This window comes from Drosophila virilis, chromosome 4 (genome assembly GCF_030788295.1).
Source record: "Drosophila virilis strain 15010-1051.87 chromosome 4, Dvir_AGI_RSII-ME, whole genome shotgun sequence".
NCBI lineage: Eukaryota > Metazoa > Arthropoda > Insecta > Diptera > Drosophilidae > Drosophila > Drosophila virilis.
The window spans coordinates 14,602,501-14,621,868 of record NC_091546.1 but is presented as its reverse complement, the minus strand read 5'-3'; the positions used below and the strand labels follow the sequence as shown (position 1 = coordinate 14,621,868).

General features: G+C 47.1%; 4 protein-coding genes across 4 annotated transcripts in view; 2 read left to right on the top strand and 2 right to left on the bottom strand.

The window, feature by feature from the left end:
- Positions 1-140: 140 nt before the first annotated feature.
- On the top strand, positions 141-3,932 carry frtz (WD repeat-containing and planar cell polarity effector protein fritz). The gene is made up of 7 exons (XM_002051808.4): positions 141-842; positions 1,077-1,380; positions 1,437-2,387; positions 2,446-2,909; positions 2,970-3,337; positions 3,401-3,560; positions 3,626-3,932. Exons 1-7 carry the CDS (start codon positions 440-442, stop codon positions 3,739-3,741), a joined length of 2,766 nt encoding a protein of 921 aa, XP_002051844.1. The 5' UTR covers positions 141-439; the 3' UTR covers positions 3,742-3,932.
- On the bottom strand, positions 3,891-4,714 carry mRpL48 (mitochondrial ribosomal protein L48). The gene is made up of 3 exons (XM_002051809.4): positions 4,614-4,714; positions 4,453-4,551; positions 3,891-4,389 (listed from the first exon to the last, which is right to left on the bottom strand). Exons 1-3 carry the CDS (start codon positions 4,623-4,625, stop codon positions 3,955-3,957), a joined length of 546 nt encoding a protein of 181 aa, XP_002051845.1. The 5' UTR covers positions 4,626-4,714; the 3' UTR covers positions 3,891-3,954.
- Positions 4,715-4,813: 99 nt separating this feature from the next.
- On the top strand, positions 4,814-5,857 carry SelT (selenoprotein T). Its single transcript, XM_002051810.4, has 2 exons — positions 4,814-5,182; positions 5,292-5,857. Exons 1-2 carry the CDS (start codon positions 5,040-5,042, stop codon positions 5,740-5,742), a joined length of 594 nt encoding a protein of 197 aa, XP_002051846.1. The 5' UTR covers positions 4,814-5,039; the 3' UTR covers positions 5,743-5,857.
- Positions 5,291-19,368, bottom strand: part of vkg (Collagen alpha-1(IV) chain viking) — a 20,933-nt gene continuing 6,855 nt past the window's right edge. The window contains exons 3-10 of the mRNA XM_002051811.4: positions 12,716-12,898; positions 12,611-12,655; positions 10,795-12,551; positions 9,881-10,731; positions 7,899-9,816; positions 7,716-7,830; positions 7,434-7,657; positions 5,291-7,374 (exon numbers count right to left, since the gene is read on the bottom strand). Coding sequence (XP_002051847.2) covers positions 7,035-7,374; positions 7,434-7,657; positions 7,716-7,830; positions 7,899-9,816; positions 9,881-10,731; positions 10,795-12,551; positions 12,611-12,655; positions 12,716-12,898 — 5,433 coding nt within the window. The 3' untranslated portion in view covers positions 5,291-7,034. The remainder of the gene's footprint in view (positions 7,375-7,433; positions 7,658-7,715; positions 7,831-7,898; positions 9,817-9,880; positions 10,732-10,794; positions 12,552-12,610; positions 12,656-12,715; positions 12,899-19,368) is intronic.

The following is a 19,368-nucleotide window of genomic DNA, read 5'->3' as shown; positions in this document are numbered from 1 at the left end:
TGTGGAGCGGCGGCATCGAAACTGTTTTCAAATTTTGGCGCCGCGAATTGTATTCGATTCACTTACGGCCACACTGCAAGACGATATCACTTTCGATAACATCGTTTCGATAGCATCTATCGAAGCAACAAGTGATCGCATCACTGCCAGCACTAAAAACTCCAATTTTCAGTGTTTACGTTTGCGTGCGTCGTAGTTTTGCCAACAAAAAAAGAAAATCAACTTTAACTATTTTAAACTTGCAGTCTACTAAATATTTGGTAGTTGTAAATAAGTGTGTGCTTAACTGCTGATATCGTGGGTTGCGCATGCGCCACTTGCTTGGCCCCAATCCGTTCGCCTGGCCATTGTAATCGTTGACACCCATTTGTGCCCCACACCCCGTTTCCAATGCTCATTTACATTTGCGTTCGCATCGGGGCCATGCGTTGACGGCGCAATGCTGCTCAGCGAGCTGCACTTCTGGACAACGCTGCGCGATGAGGTGCGCATCAAGAGCAGCGATTTGGGTGCCTTTCGCTATAAGCGCCAGCGTGATCTCTCCCAGGAGCTGACCGCCCAGGCCAAGCGCGACTATACCGAGCGTCGCAATGGCCTGGCCGTGCTAAAGAACAGCCGCAAGGCGGCGGGACGCTTGAAGGATAATCTAAAGAAACTGGAGGATCTGCTGCGCACACACAAACTGGTGCACTCCGAATGGCAGGATGCAGCACAGGTGCTGCTGCTCTTCGACAATGGCATCATTGCGCACATCTGTGTCGACATCTATACGGGCGACATATTGCGCATGGTCTTTGAAAAGTATCTGGTTGGCAAACTGGCCGCCGAGCTCATTACCGATGGTGAGTCGAGTCTTCGAGTGTGTGCCGTGCCGTGCTGTGCTGTGCGTGTGCTGCTTTGCTGGAGAAATTTGCATTTCTAACGACGCGCAGTTTCCACCACTTTCCCACAAGCAACAACAACAACAACAACAGCAACAGCAGCACATTCCACATGCAATTATTGTAATTTTTAATTAATCTGTGCCCGCGCGCGCTTTCATGTTTTGTTTATGCACTTTGTCTCTTACTTGGCAGCATTTTTTACACGTTCCCACATCGTCTTGGCCTACAATACCAACCAGCTGACGGTGGTGCATTTGCAGCGGCCCAACCTGAGACCGCTGGGGCCGGAGAAGATTGCCAACATGGAGCCGCGTATATTTCATGTTATCATACCGGGTGCCGCTTCCGAGCGTAAACTGGCACGCCATTTAACTGTAAATGGCAGCTTTGATCTGTTTGTTGTCTGGACACAATCCTCACAGAACGAGGTCTATCCCTGGCGACCCACAATACGCGATCAGGATCGTGCCAACATACACATCTTCAAGATCAAGGCGTAACTATAAAATGTATAAATAATGATTGCTCCCAATTAACTGAAATTCCATTTAGCTTGCAGCTGGAATCGATTGCCTATTGCTGGTCGGAGAACGATCCGTTGTGCGTGGACTTTTTGCGCAGCTCGGAGAATCAGATCATCACGCTGGAACAGAAGGTCTCGCGCAAGGGCGACATCAGCGCAGAGATTTGCTCATATGAACTGGCCACGGGCAAAATGCAGCGCACCGCAATTACCTCCATTGCCATGGGCACGCAGATCTGTTGCTTCGCCTTCAGTCCCGATCAGGAGAAGCTCTTTTTGGGCAGCATCGATCGCAACATTTGCCTGCACGATCTGGTGCTGCAGACAACCAAATATGTTAATCAAATCGAGATTGTGCCCACCCAATGCGCCTGGCACTGCGATTCGGCGCTGCTGTGCGTCGCCAACGAGCGTTCGGTGCTGCAGTGCTTCGATCTGGCGCTGGCGCCCATTGGCAATCAGCTGCTGAGCGAGAGCGTCACGCCGCTGAGTCTGCTGGATTTGTCGCACTACTTTGCCGCGCAGCCGACGCTGCTGAGCATTGCCTTCAGCCGGAAGCCTGATCTGAGCAGCTTCTCACACAATTACGCTCAAACAGATTGCCTGTTGCTGCTGCTGTACGAGCAGGGACCATTGGCCTGCATGCGCATCTTTGGCGGCGCCGGTATGCGTGGCGATATACACAACTCCGGCCTGACGGCCGACGTTATTGCGGACAAGTATTTGCGTCTGCAGCAGCCAGAGCGTGCGGTCAATGTGCTGGCAGCGCTCAACTGGGAGACCTATGGCGCCATGTGCCTCATCACGCTGCACAAAATCGCCAACTATATATTCTTTGCGCCGGATCAGCGGCGTGCTCGATGCGATCTAATGGCCAGAGCTTTGAAAACCTTTGCGCACACGCTCTCCGAGGATACCAAGGACGAGTTTAGCGATCAGGTTTACGATCTTAAGCGACGATTTTGCTTCTTCTTGCTGCGGTAGGTTTGCGATTTGTTTGTATTCAGTTCCTTGTAACCAAGTTTCTCCTTTCCGCAGCAAAAATCTGTTCAACGAAGCCTTCGAGATTGCCCATGACATTGCGGATTACGATCTGTTTATGGACCTCTACAATCTGACCAAATGCATTGGCAGCTTAAGCGAATTTGCTCAGGCCGCATTCAGTCAAGCGGCCGCCATCATCCATGGCGAGCATCATGCCGATGGCAATCTCAGCCTGACCTTAGCCAGCGAACTGCGCCCCGATTCCGCCTGCTCGCAGTCCAGTTACTCGACGCCCAGCCAGCAGGCGCTGAAAAACTATGTGCCACCCTTGCCCTCATTCAAGTCCAAAATATTCAATGCCGAAATGATTAAGATTAACATACCCAAGCCGGAGCTGCGGCCTCCGTTGCCTGAGCTGCGAACAACCAAGCTGAGTAGCGCCTCCACGACAACCTCGCTGGTGGCGCTGGCCCAGAAAAGTGGCAGCCAGGCACCTGTGAAGCATACAAATTCGAATGGTAGGCAACAGAAAGTACTTTTTAAGATAACAGCTCACCACAACTAAGTTCCATTTGCAGGCAATGGCTGGTCACAGGATGTGCCGGATCAGACAGTGGGCCTGCCCCTGCCCAGCAGTCCGGTGGCACGTCTGCAGCCGGCAACCTTTGTGGAGCAAGGTCCGCAGATGGCACCAGCTCTGTCGCATCAGCCCAAGTTCTATCAGCATCCACTTGTCTCGGGCAACATACCTGCCATGCTGCCAGCTCTTGGCAATGAGGATTATCAAAAGCGTTTGCTGCTCAAAAAGCCCACCGCTTCCATACTCTCGAATGCTGCAGCAGCGCCGCTCAATGGAGAGGCGCCTGCGACGCCCAGCGTGAAAGCCGCGCCAGCCGAAAAGAATAAGGTTAAATTCTCGGACACCATACAGGTGGCTGTGGTGCCGGTAAGTCTTGCCTTTTCAACATTTGATTGCGCACATCTGACGACGATTTGTTTGCTCTGCCAGGAAATTCCGCGCAAAGAGAAACCTATGCCGCCCAAGCGTAATGGCTATTCCCGACCAGCAGCGCGTCATTTGACCAATCCCCGAAAGGAACTAGCTGATAGTTTGCCGCTTTGCCATCCGAACGATGAGTACTTAAAGGATTTCAATCCCATAACAACTAGTGAGTAGTAATGGACTATATGTGTAATTTCTCCCTCTTAATATATGCTTCTCCCTACTCTGCAGATGTTAGCAAGCCGCCAACGCGTCGCAGGGAGGAGGAGGCGGCGTCGGCGTCCAGCAACAAAACAACGCCCAGCTCTTCGTCCTCCATCAAAGTGGTGCACTTTGGCGTTGTCTAAGAGTTTATATCATAGTGCAATCAATTAGTTTAGGTGAATGTAGCTTAGAGATGCGTCTTCCATGTGTAAACGTTGCCGTCCAGTTAGTGCAAAGCTTTAAATAGGAAAGTTTGTTTTAGACACTTCACTTTTTACGCTATACAGATTAATTCAATAATAAAAATAAACTAGATTTTTAATGTTTGTCCATATGCCAAATGACAATGGTTTTTGTTATTTTTTCTTTGTGGGTGTGGCGCCGCCCATGCGCTCCAGTTCTGCCTTTAGATCGAGCAGATCCCGGTCAGGCACATAGCGACGCTCCTCATGCTCATCCGTGTGCTCCGAAACGGACAGGTGAACGCCCTCGGGCAGCGCCGCTTGTGCAATGCGCAGAAATTGCGGATAGATCGGTGCATCCACATTGCTCAGCTGCAGATTGCGTTCGTAGGTGGTCAGCTTGTACTCGGACTCAATGACCGTGGAGTTGGGCCGCAGTCGCTGCACTTGGGTCTGCTGCGGGGGCAGAGCATAGCAATCGGAGACATCCAGATCCAGATACTCGGCCACGCTGTGCAGGAAACGTTGATAGCTCTCGAGCAGCGGATAATCGTAGCCTTTGATTTGCACATTTAGGCTCTCGTATTGCGGGAATTTGGGCTTGAGTGACTAAAATGTGCATAAAAAATTGAGTTCAAATATTAAATAACTATAATTATATTTGATAAGTACCTCGAGGTAGTCCGGCTCATAGACGCTGTAGCTGCTCGAACGGGTTGCTGTAACTGCAGGCTTTGTCAGCTGCAGCGCCAGTCGCGCCGCGGGTAATATCTGCAATTGTTCAAAATACAATATTTAATACACATTTATTAAATTTCATTATTGTTATTTACACGGCGCAGCATTTTGAATAGACGCAGGTTATGTCACAACAGCTGTTCGGCACAGCCGGCGCCGTACACGTTCAGTCTGCATGACGATACCGTACACTCTCAGGGAATTGTTTAGCGTAGAGTGCTGTGGAAAGGCTTTGAAATAGAGTAAGTGTTACGATCAGGTAAACAGCGTTCATCTTGCTTATTTCGAAACTTAATATATATTATATATGTATATTTATATGAAAATTGTTGTAAGCGTAGTCCGTGAAAATCGATAGCAATATTTTGTATGCATCATACCAACATATCGATAAATTTACACACACCGCTGAATGGCAATATTGGAAGAAGATAAAAAGATAAATTTCTTTCGCTTGCTGCTGCCGATTTCTTTGCCCAGCTGGTTTTGCGATTGAAATTAAAACGAAATAAACCAACAAAATGGAATCAACAAATGGCAGAAATCTGGCATTGCTTGTACTCTGCCTGTGCGCCTGCTATGCACTGGCCTTTGAGGGCGGCAAGGAAATACCGGCCACCAAATTTGGACAGAGCGTTGCGCCAACGATGACATTTCTTTATTGGTAGGTGTAAATTAGTTAGTGGCTGCCGCCTGCCTGGTCACGCTGACATCCGTTATCGCAATAATGTGTCATGTTTTCTTTCATTATTTTGCAATTGTTTTTCCCGTAGTTACTCGTGCGGCTATCGCAAGGCCTTCGAGGACTATGTGAATATCCTGGGCGAGAAGTACCCACAGATACAGATCCATGGCGCCAATTATGATCCGCCCGGCATGAATTACTATCTGTCCAAGCTGATATTCGCATTGAAAATAATCATCATTGTGTCTGTGGTGACATCTGTGAGTCCGTTCACCTGCCTGGGCCTGAACACGCCGGGCTGGTGGAATCATCTGCAGGGCAACAAGATCTATGCCTGTATGATGATATTCTTTTTGGGCAACATGATCGAGGGACAGCTCATCTCGTCGGGCGCCTTTGAGATAACATTGAACGATGTGCCCGTTTGGTCGAAAATCCAAACCGGTCGCTTTCCGGCTCCGGAGGTCCTATTCCAAATAATCGACAATCAGCTGCAGTTCACCGACAACGTGCAGGAGAATCCCGACTTTGTTAAATAATAGTAATGAGCGGAGGTGCCGACAACAACTGCTGAACAACTAGAAGAACACCAAAAAAAAACAGAAGCATTAAAACAAACATAAAAAAAACATATTAAATCGAAAACTGGAAGAGGTTGCAGACGTGGATATTTAGATTTAACTAAAACTGTTTTGTCTCTGCGTTACGTAAATATTTATGTGTTATCCTTGTTTATCCTTAAACGTTGTCAACCACAAATTCCCCTCAAGCAAGCTATATATAGTATAAATAATGATAATGTTCGCCTGTCTTTCAGTTGCCACAAATTGTGGCGGGTATCGGGCTAATAACTTGACAATGAACATTTCAACTTATGCACTCTTACTTTATATAGTTTAAAAAATAATTAATAGCAAATATATGTGAAGGCCTATCCTTTTTTCGATTGACTCACAGCGAAATCAACATATATCTTTAAATTTGTCTATTTTCGCATTTTCTATCGAGCAAGAAACTATTTGCCATACAATTAATGAACAAGTTTATTTTAATAAATAATACAAATTAATGTGATGAATCAATCAATTTGGAGCACAAATTAGAGAAGCGTTTGAAGACTTGAAGTCTAAGGGAAGTCGCTACAAAGAATTTAAATGTTCCGATCTAAGTAAAAATGAATAAAAATTTTGGAAACAGTTTAGAATTTTTTTCATACAAATTAGAAAAACTAGATTCTAAATTACGGCAAGCATATGAATGGGCATTGGATATTTTGTTAAAATTAATAAATATATAATTTTTCAATAAATCTTTAGACATGATTTGCCAGGTAAAAGTTCGAAGTCCAAAAGCTTCTAAACAAGGTAAAGCTGATAAAAGGCTTAGCCTGAAATTGGAAAATAATTTACATAATTCATATGAAATACAAAATATTTAAATTAAAGTGTTTTTCAATTCAAATTGTTATCAGTTAAAACAATCAATATTTATGGCATTACTTTTATGATGTGTAAATTTTTATTTATCAAAAACTGGGTTTTGTTTCGCGTTGTGTGTTGTGTGTTAAGCTGTAATCCCTTAGAGGAAAATTCAAGAGCTGGATTACATCATGCTGGGTGGGGGGCAGTGGATTATGACAGTGGAAGTTGTTGTTGTTCTCTCGCCTCGCTCTACACTAGAAATCTTCTTTTTTGGTATTTTTGCTCATTTTTGTTTCGACATTAGATTAGATTGCGTCCCCAAAGGGTGGGGGGTTTCTATTTGTGTTAGCGACTTAGACTTAATTATTTATTATTTAACTGCTACTTAGTACGTAAACGGAGCTGTGCATCTAAGGAGCGTAGGTGTCGTCGCGCGGACGCCGACGATATTGGCGCGTGCCGGCGTATTGATAGGGGTTCCGATAGTTGGGCTGACGGTTGTAGTTGGCCGGCGGTGGCTGCGGCTGCGGCTGGCGTACTGTTTGCGGTGCCGTACGGAAATCGATGCTCGGATAGCCACCCGACCAGCTGGAGTAGGGGGAAGGCGCTGGCGCTCTGGCTCCTGCCGAAGACGACGATGACCAAGAGCTCGAGCCCGAGCCCGAGCCGGAACCGGAGCCGGAGCTGTATGTTGAGGAAGTCCGTTTGACTGTGAAGAAGCTGTCGCCACGACGACGACACACAGTGCATCTGCAAGGAAAGCATATTGTAGTGTGATCCTTGTTCCCAGCGCCGGAAGATCCGCTTACCTGCTAATCTTGCTGGTTTGGTCGGCCTTGAGCGTTTGCTGGCGCGGCTGCACAAACTGATCCTGCTGCTCGATAACGGCCAGCCAGAAGGAGGCTAGCGCATCGTAGTAATTGCAGCGTCCATGGCCATGGCACTCGATGACGGGATTGGAACGGAACTCCTCCAAGCAGGAGCCGGGCGAGACCAGATTTTGGCCAATGCCGCCCGTGTTATCCATGGTAGTCTGTGTCGAGCAAGCAATAGAGATTAATCTCGCACCCAAATCAAGTACAAATCCTCACCATATAGTAACTATAGCCGCTCCACATCTCTTCCCAGCCGCCAGGACAGTCCGGTATGGACATGGACTGCGAGTGCAGGGCAATGACTCGAGTTGAGGTCTCGCACACGACGCAGCTGCAGGCATAGATAGATTATTGGTACAGGTCATGGACCAAGTCTGGTGGAAGTTTGGCGGGGCTTACCGGGAAATGTACTTCATGAGGTCTCTGGACTGAATCGGCGTCATGGACATGGGCATAGGCTCCGCGGTGGACAGCCACAAGCTGTCGTCGTTGTTCTGGGCATAGTTGCAGACATTGTTGAAGTCGCAGAACATGTACGGCATCGTGGTGAAGCGCATCAGACAGGAGCCGGACTGGCCCAGATCTTGGCCGACGGCGCGACTGCTGGCCACATTGCCGGAGAGCGAGTAGCCCTCCCACAGCATGTTCGTATTGGCCGGGCAGACGGGTATCTGTACAGACTGCGAGTGCCGGGTGAAAATGAAGCCGCGGCTCTTGGGCGGCGGCGGCGGTGGCGCCGGGTCACCCGGCGCACCAGTCTGACCTTGTGCACCTACGCGTCCGGTCAAGCCAATTGCACCCATGTCGCCGCGTTGGCCTTGAATGCCGTCTGGACCTTGGTAGCCCATCTCACCAGCATCACCACGATATCCGGCAACGCCGCGCAGACCGATGGCACCCAGGAGACCGGGTGCACCAATGTCGCCCTGCTCACCCTTGAAGCCATCTAGGCCGGGCTCGCCACGATCCCCGGGACGGGCATACGTGTAGGAGTAGGTGACACCAGCTTCACCCTTTTGGCCGGACAGACCGTCGACGCCGTCGATACCGCTCCAGCCGGCGTCGCCAGTTGGGCCGCGTGGTCCGCGCGGACCAATGAAGCCGGTGCGGCCAGGACGTCCGCTGAAGCCTTGTTCGCCCTTGGCGCCATCATAGCCGAGTGCACCCTGCTCACCTCGGTCGCCCGTGTCACCTTGTCTGCCCCAGATGGCAAAGCCAGCTTCACCCTGTTCGCCCTTTCGGCCGGTATTGCCGCGCTCGCCCTTTGGTCCAGTCAGGCCGTGCAGTCCATTGCGTCCGGGTGGTCCGGGATAGCCAAAATCGCCGGGTGGACCGGCAGGACCGATGCGCACTGGACCCTGGGGACCGATCGCGCCGTTTAGTCCATATTCGCCCTGTTCACCAGGTGCTCCCTTCTGGCCATAGCGTCCAGGACGTCCGGCAAGTCCGTCATATCCTTGGTCACCTTCGTCGCCGCGTTCGGCAACGAGTCTTGCACCGGGAACGCCCCGCAATCCCTTGTCGCCCTGTATGCCCTTGGGTCCTGGCTGGCCATCAAATCCAGGCTGACCTCCGAACCCAATGTCACCGGGCTGTCCACGTGCACCACGGTAGCCCGCGGCACCGACCATGCCGGGCTCTCCCGTCGGGCCTGTCTCGCCAGTTAGTCCATGATCTCCGGTCTCACCACGGGTATCTTCTATGTTGCCCAGGTAGAGAACCTCACCAACATCACCGATGTCACCCCTTTCGCCGGTTTCACCCGTATTGCCGCTTGGACCATATTCACCAGGCAGTCCTTCGTCGCCCTGCAATCCTGGGGCGCCTGGATAGCCAACATCGCCGATATCTCCAAAATCACCGGGTGAGCCCATGGGTCCGACTTGACCGGCTTCGCCCTTAAGTCCGGCAGCTCCATGGCGACCGGGGTAACCAGGGATACCATCATCGCCTTCATCACCGATCATGCCAGGCTGACCATAGAATCCAATCTCGCCACGTGCTCCCTTCAAACCATGCAAGCCGGGTAATCCGTTGCGACCGGGCGCACCAACCTCGCCCTTGAAGCCCGGCAGACCATCAGAAGCGGGCAGTGAATCACCTGGTGCACCACGCTCACCCTTGAAGCCGGGTGCTCCGTTGAAACCAGGTGGGCCCTGCCAGCCGGCATCACCCTGATCACCCTTAATGCCGCTGTAGGCGGACACACCCTTGGCACCGCGACGTCCCGACACACCCTGCTCACCTTGCTCGCCCTTGATGCCGGGCATGCCAGGCACACCGGGGTAGCCGAACGGACCGATATCTCCGGTAAGACCTATAAAACAGAGACCAGACATTTAGCCTTTCAGCAGCATGACGAAAGGGTAAACAATATAAACCTTTAGGACCGAAATCACCGACTGCGCCGCGAGGACCCAGATCGCCAGTTCGTCCATCAAATCCAATGTCGCCGCGATCACCCTGTTCGCCGGGAATGCCAGCCAGACCAGAGGGACCCGGTTCGCCGGGGTAGCCGGCTGGACCTGGATCGCCAACTCGGCCAGCGCGTCCTGGGTATCCAATGCTGCCTTTGGCGCCATTCTGGCCGAATTGTCCAGGGTAGCCGACCTCACCCTTTTGGCCCTTTACACCGTGCAGGGCCACGCTGCCCGAGCGACCGGGCTCACCCTGTCGGCCAGGAGGTCCAACCACAATGTCGCCACGCTGTCCCTTGTTGCCGGGCAGACCTTTCAGGCCCATCAAACCGTCATCACCTGTCACGCCCTTGCTACCCTTCGGTCCGGGTCGGCCCCTGGGACCGGGATAGCCGATTGGTCCCTCGTCACCAATTATGCCCTTGATACCAGGTCGGCCGGATACGCCGATCTCTCCAGGCAGAATATATTGGCCAGGCTCACCACGGAATCCTTTGGGGCCGATCACGCCAGGCAGGCCGGGCTCACCGTCTCTACCAGGCTTACCAGTCAGGCCATGTAGTCCATAGTCGCCATTCTCGCCCTTATAGCCCTTGGCTCCAGGTGGTCCCACGAAGACTTCGCCGGGAATGCCCATATCACCCATTATGCCTTTAAGGCCGGGCTCGCCAGCCTCGCCCTTTGGTCCGCGGAAGCCAGGCTCGCCGGGATAGCCAACATCTCCAGGCTCGCCACGGTTCTCAATTATTTCGCCCGGATGTGGCTCACCCTTGTCACCCTTAAGACCCACACTGCCCACATCACCAGGAGCGCCCCTAGAATAGAAGGCATGTCACAGTTAAGAGTTACGCCAGATATTATTCAAGGAAATAGCTTACTTTTTGCCATTGTAGCCGGGCTCACCGGTTAAATAGAACTTGGGTGTGGTTGGCGGAGCACCTGGTTTACCGTCGCGGCCATTGATACCTGGTGCGCCGTCTAATCCGGGTCGACCTGCGTCACCGAAGTCTCCACGAAGACCCGGTTCACCCTTGGCTCCGCTTATGCCGTTCCATCCATCCTCGCCCCTGTCACCCTGGGCACCTTGTTCGCCGCGTCGTCCATTGTCGCCATCGTCGCCCTTTTCTGTCACCTTTTGGCTGCCGCTGTACTCGATTATGCCGGGTGGACCCTGCTTGCCGGGGCGACCCACCTCACCGGGAATACCGGCTGAGCCCTTCATGCCCTTAAATCCTCGCAAGCCAGGCTTACCCCTGACACCCTTGGGTCCGCGTGCGCCAGTGATGCCGCTCATGCCGCGTGCACCGTGCTCGCCCGGATAGCCAGCATCGCCCATGAGGCCCTTAAGGCCACGCGGTCCGGCATGGCAGACGCCACAGTCATCGCCTCGTATACCCTTGTCACCAGGGAAGCCTCGCAGGCCGGGACGACCGTCAATGCCGGGTCTGCCACGTCTACCGGGCGGACCCTGAGAGCCGGGTGGTCCAACAATGTTCAAGCCTTCACCTGGCAAGCCCTTGTCACCGGGCAAGCCGACATCTCCACGATCGCCACGATAGCCATCTACGCCGGGAATTCCATTTTGGCCAGCCTGACCTTTTGGTCCGTACAGGTTGAGGCCTGGGCTGCCTTGGTAGCCAGTGCGACCTGGAGGACCAGCCACGCCGGGTGCACCTTGTGGGCCAGGTGGACCCATCAGGCCGTAGTCACCCTCCTCGCCTTTCTCGCTGCGTCCGGGTGGACCACGGTTGCCACTGAGACCTTCATCTCCGGGCGGGCCGGGCGGACCCTGAGGGCCGCGACGTCCTTGCTTGCCGGGAATGCCATTCAAGCCGGGGTTTCCAACGGGTCCGATGTCACCCTGCGGTCCAATCGGGCCGGGCAGCGACCTATCCAAGGTGGGATCATAAATACCGGGTGGTCCGACGGGACCCTGAATGCCGGGCATGCCATCGAAGCCGTCCTCGCCGCGCTCACCCGGCCGTCCGTCTTCGCCATCTTCGCCATTGTAGCCTGGAGCGCCTTTCACGCCCTTATCACCGGGTCCGCCTTGGGGACCATCACGACCGGGCTTGCCACGGTCGCCGCGCTCGCCGTGGTCGCCTCGGGCGCCCGGCAAGCCATCGCGTCCAAATTGCCCTGGCTCGCCGAATATGCCGGGTGGACCGCGCTCACCACGTGGCCCAGCATAGCCTTTGTAGCCCTTCAGGGTTTCATCGTAGCGCAGAGCACCGGGCTCACCCTCGCCGGGCTCACCCTTGTCGCCCATGACGCCCTGCAGCATGGGATAGCTCTCAGGCACGCCCATTTCACCCTTGTAGCCCTGAGGACCCTGTTCGCCCTTTCTGCCCTCAATGCCGGCGAAGCCAATGTCGCCCTTGTGTCCGGTTGCGCCGCCAAAACCTGGCTGACCATCGGTGCCATCGGGTCCGAGCTCGCCGCGATTACCCTTGGTGCCCTTGGAGTTGATGCCGCCCTCGCCGGCATCACCTGGCGCGCCAGGCGAACCGGGCTTGCCCATGGGTCCACGAGCACCATTTTCACCCGGCTTACCAGCATCGCCCTGAGCACCGGGACGACCGTCGCAGCCATCGATGCCGCGCGGTCCGGGAGTGCCATCGTCGCCGGGAAAGCCCTGAAAAGTGCGAATTGCAACGAAATGGCACAACTAAAGAAGGAAGAAGGAATACTTACGCGTGCGCCCGGAAAACCAGTCTCGCCCTGCGGTCCAGCATCACCCTGTCAATCGAAAGGAATCGCTCGTATTATGCGTATGAGGATGCGTGCACTGGAACTTACCCGATGTCCCTTTTCGCCCTGTTCGCCGTATTCGCCGAAATCGCCCTTCTCCCCGAAACGTCCGGGCGGTCCAAACGGACCCATATCGCCGGGCGCACCCTCACGTCCGGGCACGCCCTTCAAGCCAAGATCGCCCATGCGTCCCTTGATGCCCTTGCAGTCGCACAGCGTTGTGTTGCATTCCTGCATTAAGACCATCGATTAATATTTCTATAACATTTCCATCCATATTCCACACGATCTACAACTAATTGAATTTCGCGCAAAAAGAGAACGAGCCTCGATTGCCATTGATTAGCGGGCCATCATTCTCAATTGAGTTCCACAGATTTGCAGACCTAGCAGCATGTCAACTGATGTGAACCGAATGTCCCAATTTCAAATTCAATACTTATTAAGTTTTCCTTAGAAGAAGCGGAATGCTCTTCGATCAAGTGAGAATGACAGATCTGGAGTGGAGCATAATATTGTTTATTCCCTTGGAGAGGGTATTTAATACATATATATATTTTCTTGATCAGCATGAATCTGTTTCTGGAATCTATCTTGACAAAGCTTTACATGAGTACTATAACATATAGTTCCAATCAGAACAATCGATATAACAGTTTTTTCGCATTTTCAAATAACTTGGAAAATATGAACTTAAGCTGAAACAGAACTTTATTAAAAGTTATGGCACAGCATAAAGAGTCTTGTTTCCAGTCCAAACTGAAGAACTGTTTCAGACAATTTGGAAAACATATCGTAATGCTGCAAGAATCTCAAGGATATGCGAGAGAACCAAGTGTAACGAATGGGGCATAGTTAATTGTTTGTGCAACTATTTTTAGTTGCAGTCTTCAATTAGGAGCAGCGCGTGTAACTGATCCGACGAAATCGCACACTTAATGGTCTCTGGCATTCTATGCTCCATGCACTTTAGTTATTCCTTCCCGATTTAGCCATTAGTCATAACAATAAGCGGGTGCATGCCGCCAAGATGCGTGTGGCAAGTGCGGCACAAGACGGAGCAGAGCGAAAACTTGCTCGCCAAACGGCGCAAAAATTAAATGTTTGCATTAATTGCACAATTTCCGTTTGCAATGAGATAATCTTCCACATATGTATACATATATTGTTGTTGCCATGTTCCATTGTTTCCCAGTCCACACTTGCAACAGCAGCTGCCCCGCCTCGTGGCAGGGCCCGGCGGCAAGTGTGGAGGGGCCGCATAGAACACGGTCATTGATGCGCTCAGTGTAAATAAGTATGTAGCTCGGCACAGCTAACAAAACACAATTCCCAATACAAATAACATTCAAAAATTAATTTTGCACAAAACAAAATATGTAAAACTCAACATAAGATTTATGGATTCGGTTAAATTGCTTTGGGTCATGTTCGAAAACTATCCGGAATACGGTTACCCTTAGTAAAAGAAGAGGAGCTCACAAGATATGATATCTAAGTACAGTCAGCTGCAGTTGAGGGTGAGAGAACCCTTAAACAAAAAATGTAGGAATATGAATATAATGAATAATAATAAAACGAATGAAAATAACAATGACAATGATAATACCATTAATAATATTATTAATACTTAGTAATACTTATAACTCTAATAAAAGAAAAGTTAGGGCTAATTACTAATGATAATAATAATAAGAATAATAATAGGAATCAAGAAAAAGAATTGTGAATAATAATAATGATTATACTAATAATCATAAAAATATTAATAATAAACTGACAATAGAAATATAAATATTGATAATAGCAATGAAACTACTGAGAATGATAATAAAAATTAGAATAATAATAATAATAATAATAATAATAATAGTAATAATAATAATAATAATAATAATAATAATAATAATAAAAATAAGGGTAATAATTAAATTAATGATAACACTAATGACAATGACAATAATGCCACCAATAATATAAATAGTAATTATTCGAATTTAAATTTAAATTTTAAAATTGCATTCATGCCAATATTGAATAAATAAAAGTACAACCAATTAAAGATCACATCGTTTCATTACTATTTTTATCAATATATTTCAAAATATCTGTCTGGCATCGATGAAGCTCAATCTCAAAATTCAAGCCCGAAATTCGAAACGTCTTCCTCAAATCGAAGGCGAAGTATTTGAAAAAAATGAACTCAATCAGGCAGCTACTATGCGCAGTTTGATTCATCGAGTACATTAAAGTTATGTTTCTCGACTGAGTATATTCGAATTGCGGAGCACATAAACCTATTTTGTAATGCCTTCGACCTCCAGGCACTCGAAGTGCTCATTAAACAAACGCATTGCTCGTTAATTTCTTGGCTGACCGAAACATTTTCCGCATGCACATTGCAAATATTTTGCAATTTTGGCAATTGCCTAACATTTGGCTTGGCGACATCTGTACCGAAAAACAAAAAATGAACGTTATAAACATCCTTAATTTGTTTAGCATGCGATTATTTATAGAATTGACATAATTCGCGTTTAGTTTAAAATCAAACAATTTTATGGGCCATGTTCGTCGCTCATTTTTCACTTTAAGATGAAACACAAAATACAACAGAAAAGAACCCAACAAATAAACCGCACACATGTTGCACGCATGTTTCCAAAAAAAAAAAAAAAAGCAAAAAGCAGAAACATTTTTGTAAAAAAAAAATTGAGTTTTATGTTTGGAAAATTAGTGTCAAATTTTCGTGTGTGCAAAATTTACCAACTAAATGAAAACTATTTGAAATGCCAATAAATAATTGTGTGCACTTTTGCTGCTGCACTCAACGCTCTTCCAATCAGAAGCCAAGTAGCAAAAAGTTCAAAGCTAATCAGAAACGCATCGAACTAAAGCGGGGAATTCCGAGAAATCGAGATCAAACCATCTGCTAACAAAATATGCACATGACGTGTAAATCACGAAATCGGAACGTTAAACATAAACAATTCAAATTCAAATTAACAAAAAAAAAGAGAAAAACTATCCAACAATATTTGAAAAAGAAAAAGAGATCTACACCGTGTGGTAAGCCAGAAAATAATAAAATGGAAAAAAAAGACGCTGAAATAAGACGAGAAAACGCAGACGAAGACCAAAAATAAAATTCACAATGCATGTGGCAGGTGTATGTTGTGTGTGTGTGTGTGTGTGTATGTGTGTGTGTGGGTGGGTGGGTGGTGTGGCTGTATGACTGTTTGGCATAGTTAACCCGTAAAACAATTGCACTCAATATCTGGAATATGTACGAGAAAAATGCAGCTCGATAAACACATTTTGAAAATGACCCGCGAAAAAAAAAATAATTCTGTGCCTAAAACTATTTATAATGATGAGAAATTAGGCACAATTCTTCATTAAGTTAGATATATTTCTAATGGAGATGGGCAAATGAAATTTTCATATTATAATAAAAAATTTTAGCAATTTATGCTTTTTGCTCTTTTGGCCTAAAAGATATATAAAGCGAAGCCCAGATATATTTAAGTTAGTAAGTGTAATGCCAAAAATATGCCAGATCTCTAGAGCTATTCAAAATTATCTGAGAGTTTGTGCAAAGAAGGATTATTTGGAACTCGTTTTCTAACACTCGTTTTAGAGCACACGTTATCTAACGTATATTTTCTAACACTAATTTGTTGGCACTCGTCTTAAAGCACAGCCCTACTTTACCAGCACTTGTTCTATAACATTCATTTTAAAGTTCTCGATTTCCAACACTCGTTTGCTAACACCCGTTTAAAATCACACGTTTTCTAATACTCGCTTTCTAGCACTCGTTTTAGAGCACAAGTTATCTAACGTACGTTTTCTAACACTCATTTAAAAGCACACGTTTTCGAGCGGTACTTTGCTCTCGCCTTCCAACACTCGTTTTAAAGTCCACTTTTTCTGACACTTGTTTTCTAATACTTGTTTTCTAACATTCGTTTTCTAGCACTCATTTTAAAAACTCGTTTTCAGAACTAGCTTTCAACACAAGTACTTAACACTTGTTCAGAAACAGTATTTTTTTCGAAATTATTTTGGTTATATTTTAAATGTGTTTGAATATGTTTTCTGACATGAGATCTTTCGTATATCCATATGTCTTTTAAGATTTCCATGTAAGAGAAACGCGCACTCAGTTTACAACTGTTTCCATTTAAAGACAAGTTTTTTGGCTAAAATTTCTTGACGACCCAATATGATAGTAATATGATTTATGTACCTGGTCGATGGTCGACCTGGTCGGTCAAGGCTATTGTTTCTCACGCAAAAGTGATACCTGGACAAGTTCATTCAATCAATTGCCCAACAAAATTCCAAATGCATTTATTTTTTTTTTCGTCAACCAAATTGAAATTTCTGTTGCATTAACAGCTTTGCAAAACGACAGCTCTGCAATTTCCTTGAACTTGACACTCGAAATAAATGCACATAGCTATGCTCCACACACATATATATATTTATATATATCTATATATATATATATATATATTTATATATATAGGGGCGACAACAGCGGACGGCGCAGACAATGTGAACAAAAAAACAAATGAGCGTGCATACAGAGAGACTTGCCCGATTTTTTTTTTTTATTATTATTATTACGAGCTCTACATAGTTGTGGTCGAAATTGTCGGCGTCAGCAAGGAGACACAGACATGGGCAAAGGCCCCGAAAACTGTTGGGAACCCAGATATTATGTTGGACACTCCGTTGAGTTGAGCAGGTTAGGTTTGGTATCTGGGACGGGTAAAGCTTACAGGGCAAAAATTTGCGGGCTCTGTCCGTAGAATGCCAGAAAGACAAAATGTGTTTAACCTATAGCCAAAATACGAGTTAATGTTTGACCTAAAGAAATGAATTGCTTCATATCGAACCGGAGTATTAAATCGATTATGAATATCATATGGGAAATAAAGAGAAAAGCTTACTGATGGATATTTTGTTCAGAAATGCAAATATTGCACTTCTAGAACATTTTGTTTACAAGCTATTAATATTAATAATATTTACAAGAATTATGTAATAATACGAAGAATAATACGATACTTCAGCATATGACTTAAAGTTTTTATTCACTTGAATGCACATAATTGATTTTGTCATTTTGTTGCAATATATTTCCCAACTAAGTCCACCTGTGCAGCTCTTAAGATTTACAATGCGGTTTATCCGGCTGTTAAAATATAAGTGCACAGTTACAATCCATGTCATAAGCAATCTGGGAGCAATAAACAATGTATTTACACGCCAAGAACTAAAATTTCGGATTGAGCTGCCCGTTTAAACACCTAAACTAACTTTGGAATGTGTTTTTTTATAGGTCTAGAAAGGGATTTTATGTATTTTTAATATTATTATGGTTTGTTTGTTGTTCGATATATAAATTTAAATATATATTTGCTTGCCACGTAAAGCTTAGGATACATTTTCAGGCTTTTTATCGCCTAACCTAACTTTGTCAAATGCATTTATCAATATAAGAGAGACTTGCCAGGAAGCAGGGCAATTGTTGTCTAGGCAAAGGGAAATGGTGCTCTTTTCAAACTATTCAAACATGCGAAAAGGAAATTATGCCCCTTGCAAAAGCTGCCTGCTACGCCACTGGCCAGGCGAATTGCACGTGGTGTGCGCTGAAAAGCGATCGCTAAAAACGTTTGCTATGTGTGTGTATGTGTGTGTGCATATTAAGTATACATACATATGTATATATGTATATGTTTATGTGCACATATATATTATGTATATGTAATCTGTATGATGTGTGTCAGTGGCTCACTTGAGCGCATTTACACATGTTAATGCCAATTGTGAACGCACTCTTCCTCTCCCTCTTTCGCCACCCCCCCCCCCCCCCACGCTTTCGTTCGGTCTAGCTATGCAGCTGAGCTGCAGTTTAAGGTCAAAGTTGTTCAGCCCTCACCCCCTTCCCCGCGCCAGCTATAACAGAGCGCAAAGCGGCGACAATTGGCACACCCACCCACGCTCAACTAGACCCGGAGACGATGCCGCATACATGCATGTGTGTGTGTGTGTGTGTGTGTGTGTGTGATCCTACGAGTTGTGCACGTGTAAGCACGAGTCCATTGGCCTGGAAGGAGTGAGGGGGGGGGGGGGGGGGGAAGGGGTATCTAATAACGCGCCCTGGAATTCACAAGTCGAGTTCCGTTGAAAAATAATTATGAAAAATATGTTAATGATATCCATAAAACGCGATTAACATACACAAGCGTGCATGTGTGTGTGTGTGTGTGTGTGTGCGCACAGAAAATGCAAAGCGCAGCAAATATACAAAAAAAAAAAAAAAAAATGAAATTGAAATTCTAAAATCTCTTAACATGAACTTAGGCAAAAGCGAATAGTCGCAATTGTATTTAGTTAAGTCTCGCAATCTGCGCTCAAGTCGCGCACAAAATGGCGGCCAAGCGCGGCCCGGATGTGGCACAGAAATGTGAACAAAAAATAAAACAGATGAAAAAATGAAAAAAAAAATTGTCATACTATATAGTATACATATGTATATAAATCATGGCTGATAAGACAGCGAGCGCTAAGCGCTGACAGATTTCTCTTGGGCATTTTAATTAATACATTTTAATTTGGCATTAAATTGTGCGCTCCACACTTTACATATTATATATATTATATATGTATATATATATGTATATAAA

Coding starts and splice junctions, on each gene's coding strand:
- frtz (XM_002051808.4), top strand. CDS start 440: ATGCTGCTCAGCGAGCTGCACTTCTGGACAACGCTGCGCGATGAGGTG. Junction 2,388..2,445: donor TTTTGCTTCTTCTTGCTGCG/GTAGGTTTGCGA, acceptor TCCTTTCCGCAG/CAAAAATCTGTTCAACGAAG. Junction 2,910..2,969: donor GAAGCATACAAATTCGAATG/GTAGGCAACAGA, acceptor TTCCATTTGCAG/GCAATGGCTGGTCACAGGAT.
- mRpL48 (XM_002051809.4), bottom strand. Junction 4,390..4,452: donor ATGAGCCGGACTACCTCGAG/GTACTTATCAAA, acceptor TGCACATTTTAG/TCACTCAAGCCCAAATTCCC.
- SelT (XM_002051810.4), top strand. CDS start 5,040: ATGGAATCAACAAATGGCAGAAATCTGGCATTGCTTGTACTCTGCCTG. Junction 5,183..5,291: donor ACGATGACATTTCTTTATTG/GTAGGTGTAAAT, acceptor TTTTTCCCGTAG/TTACTCGTGCGGCTATCGCA.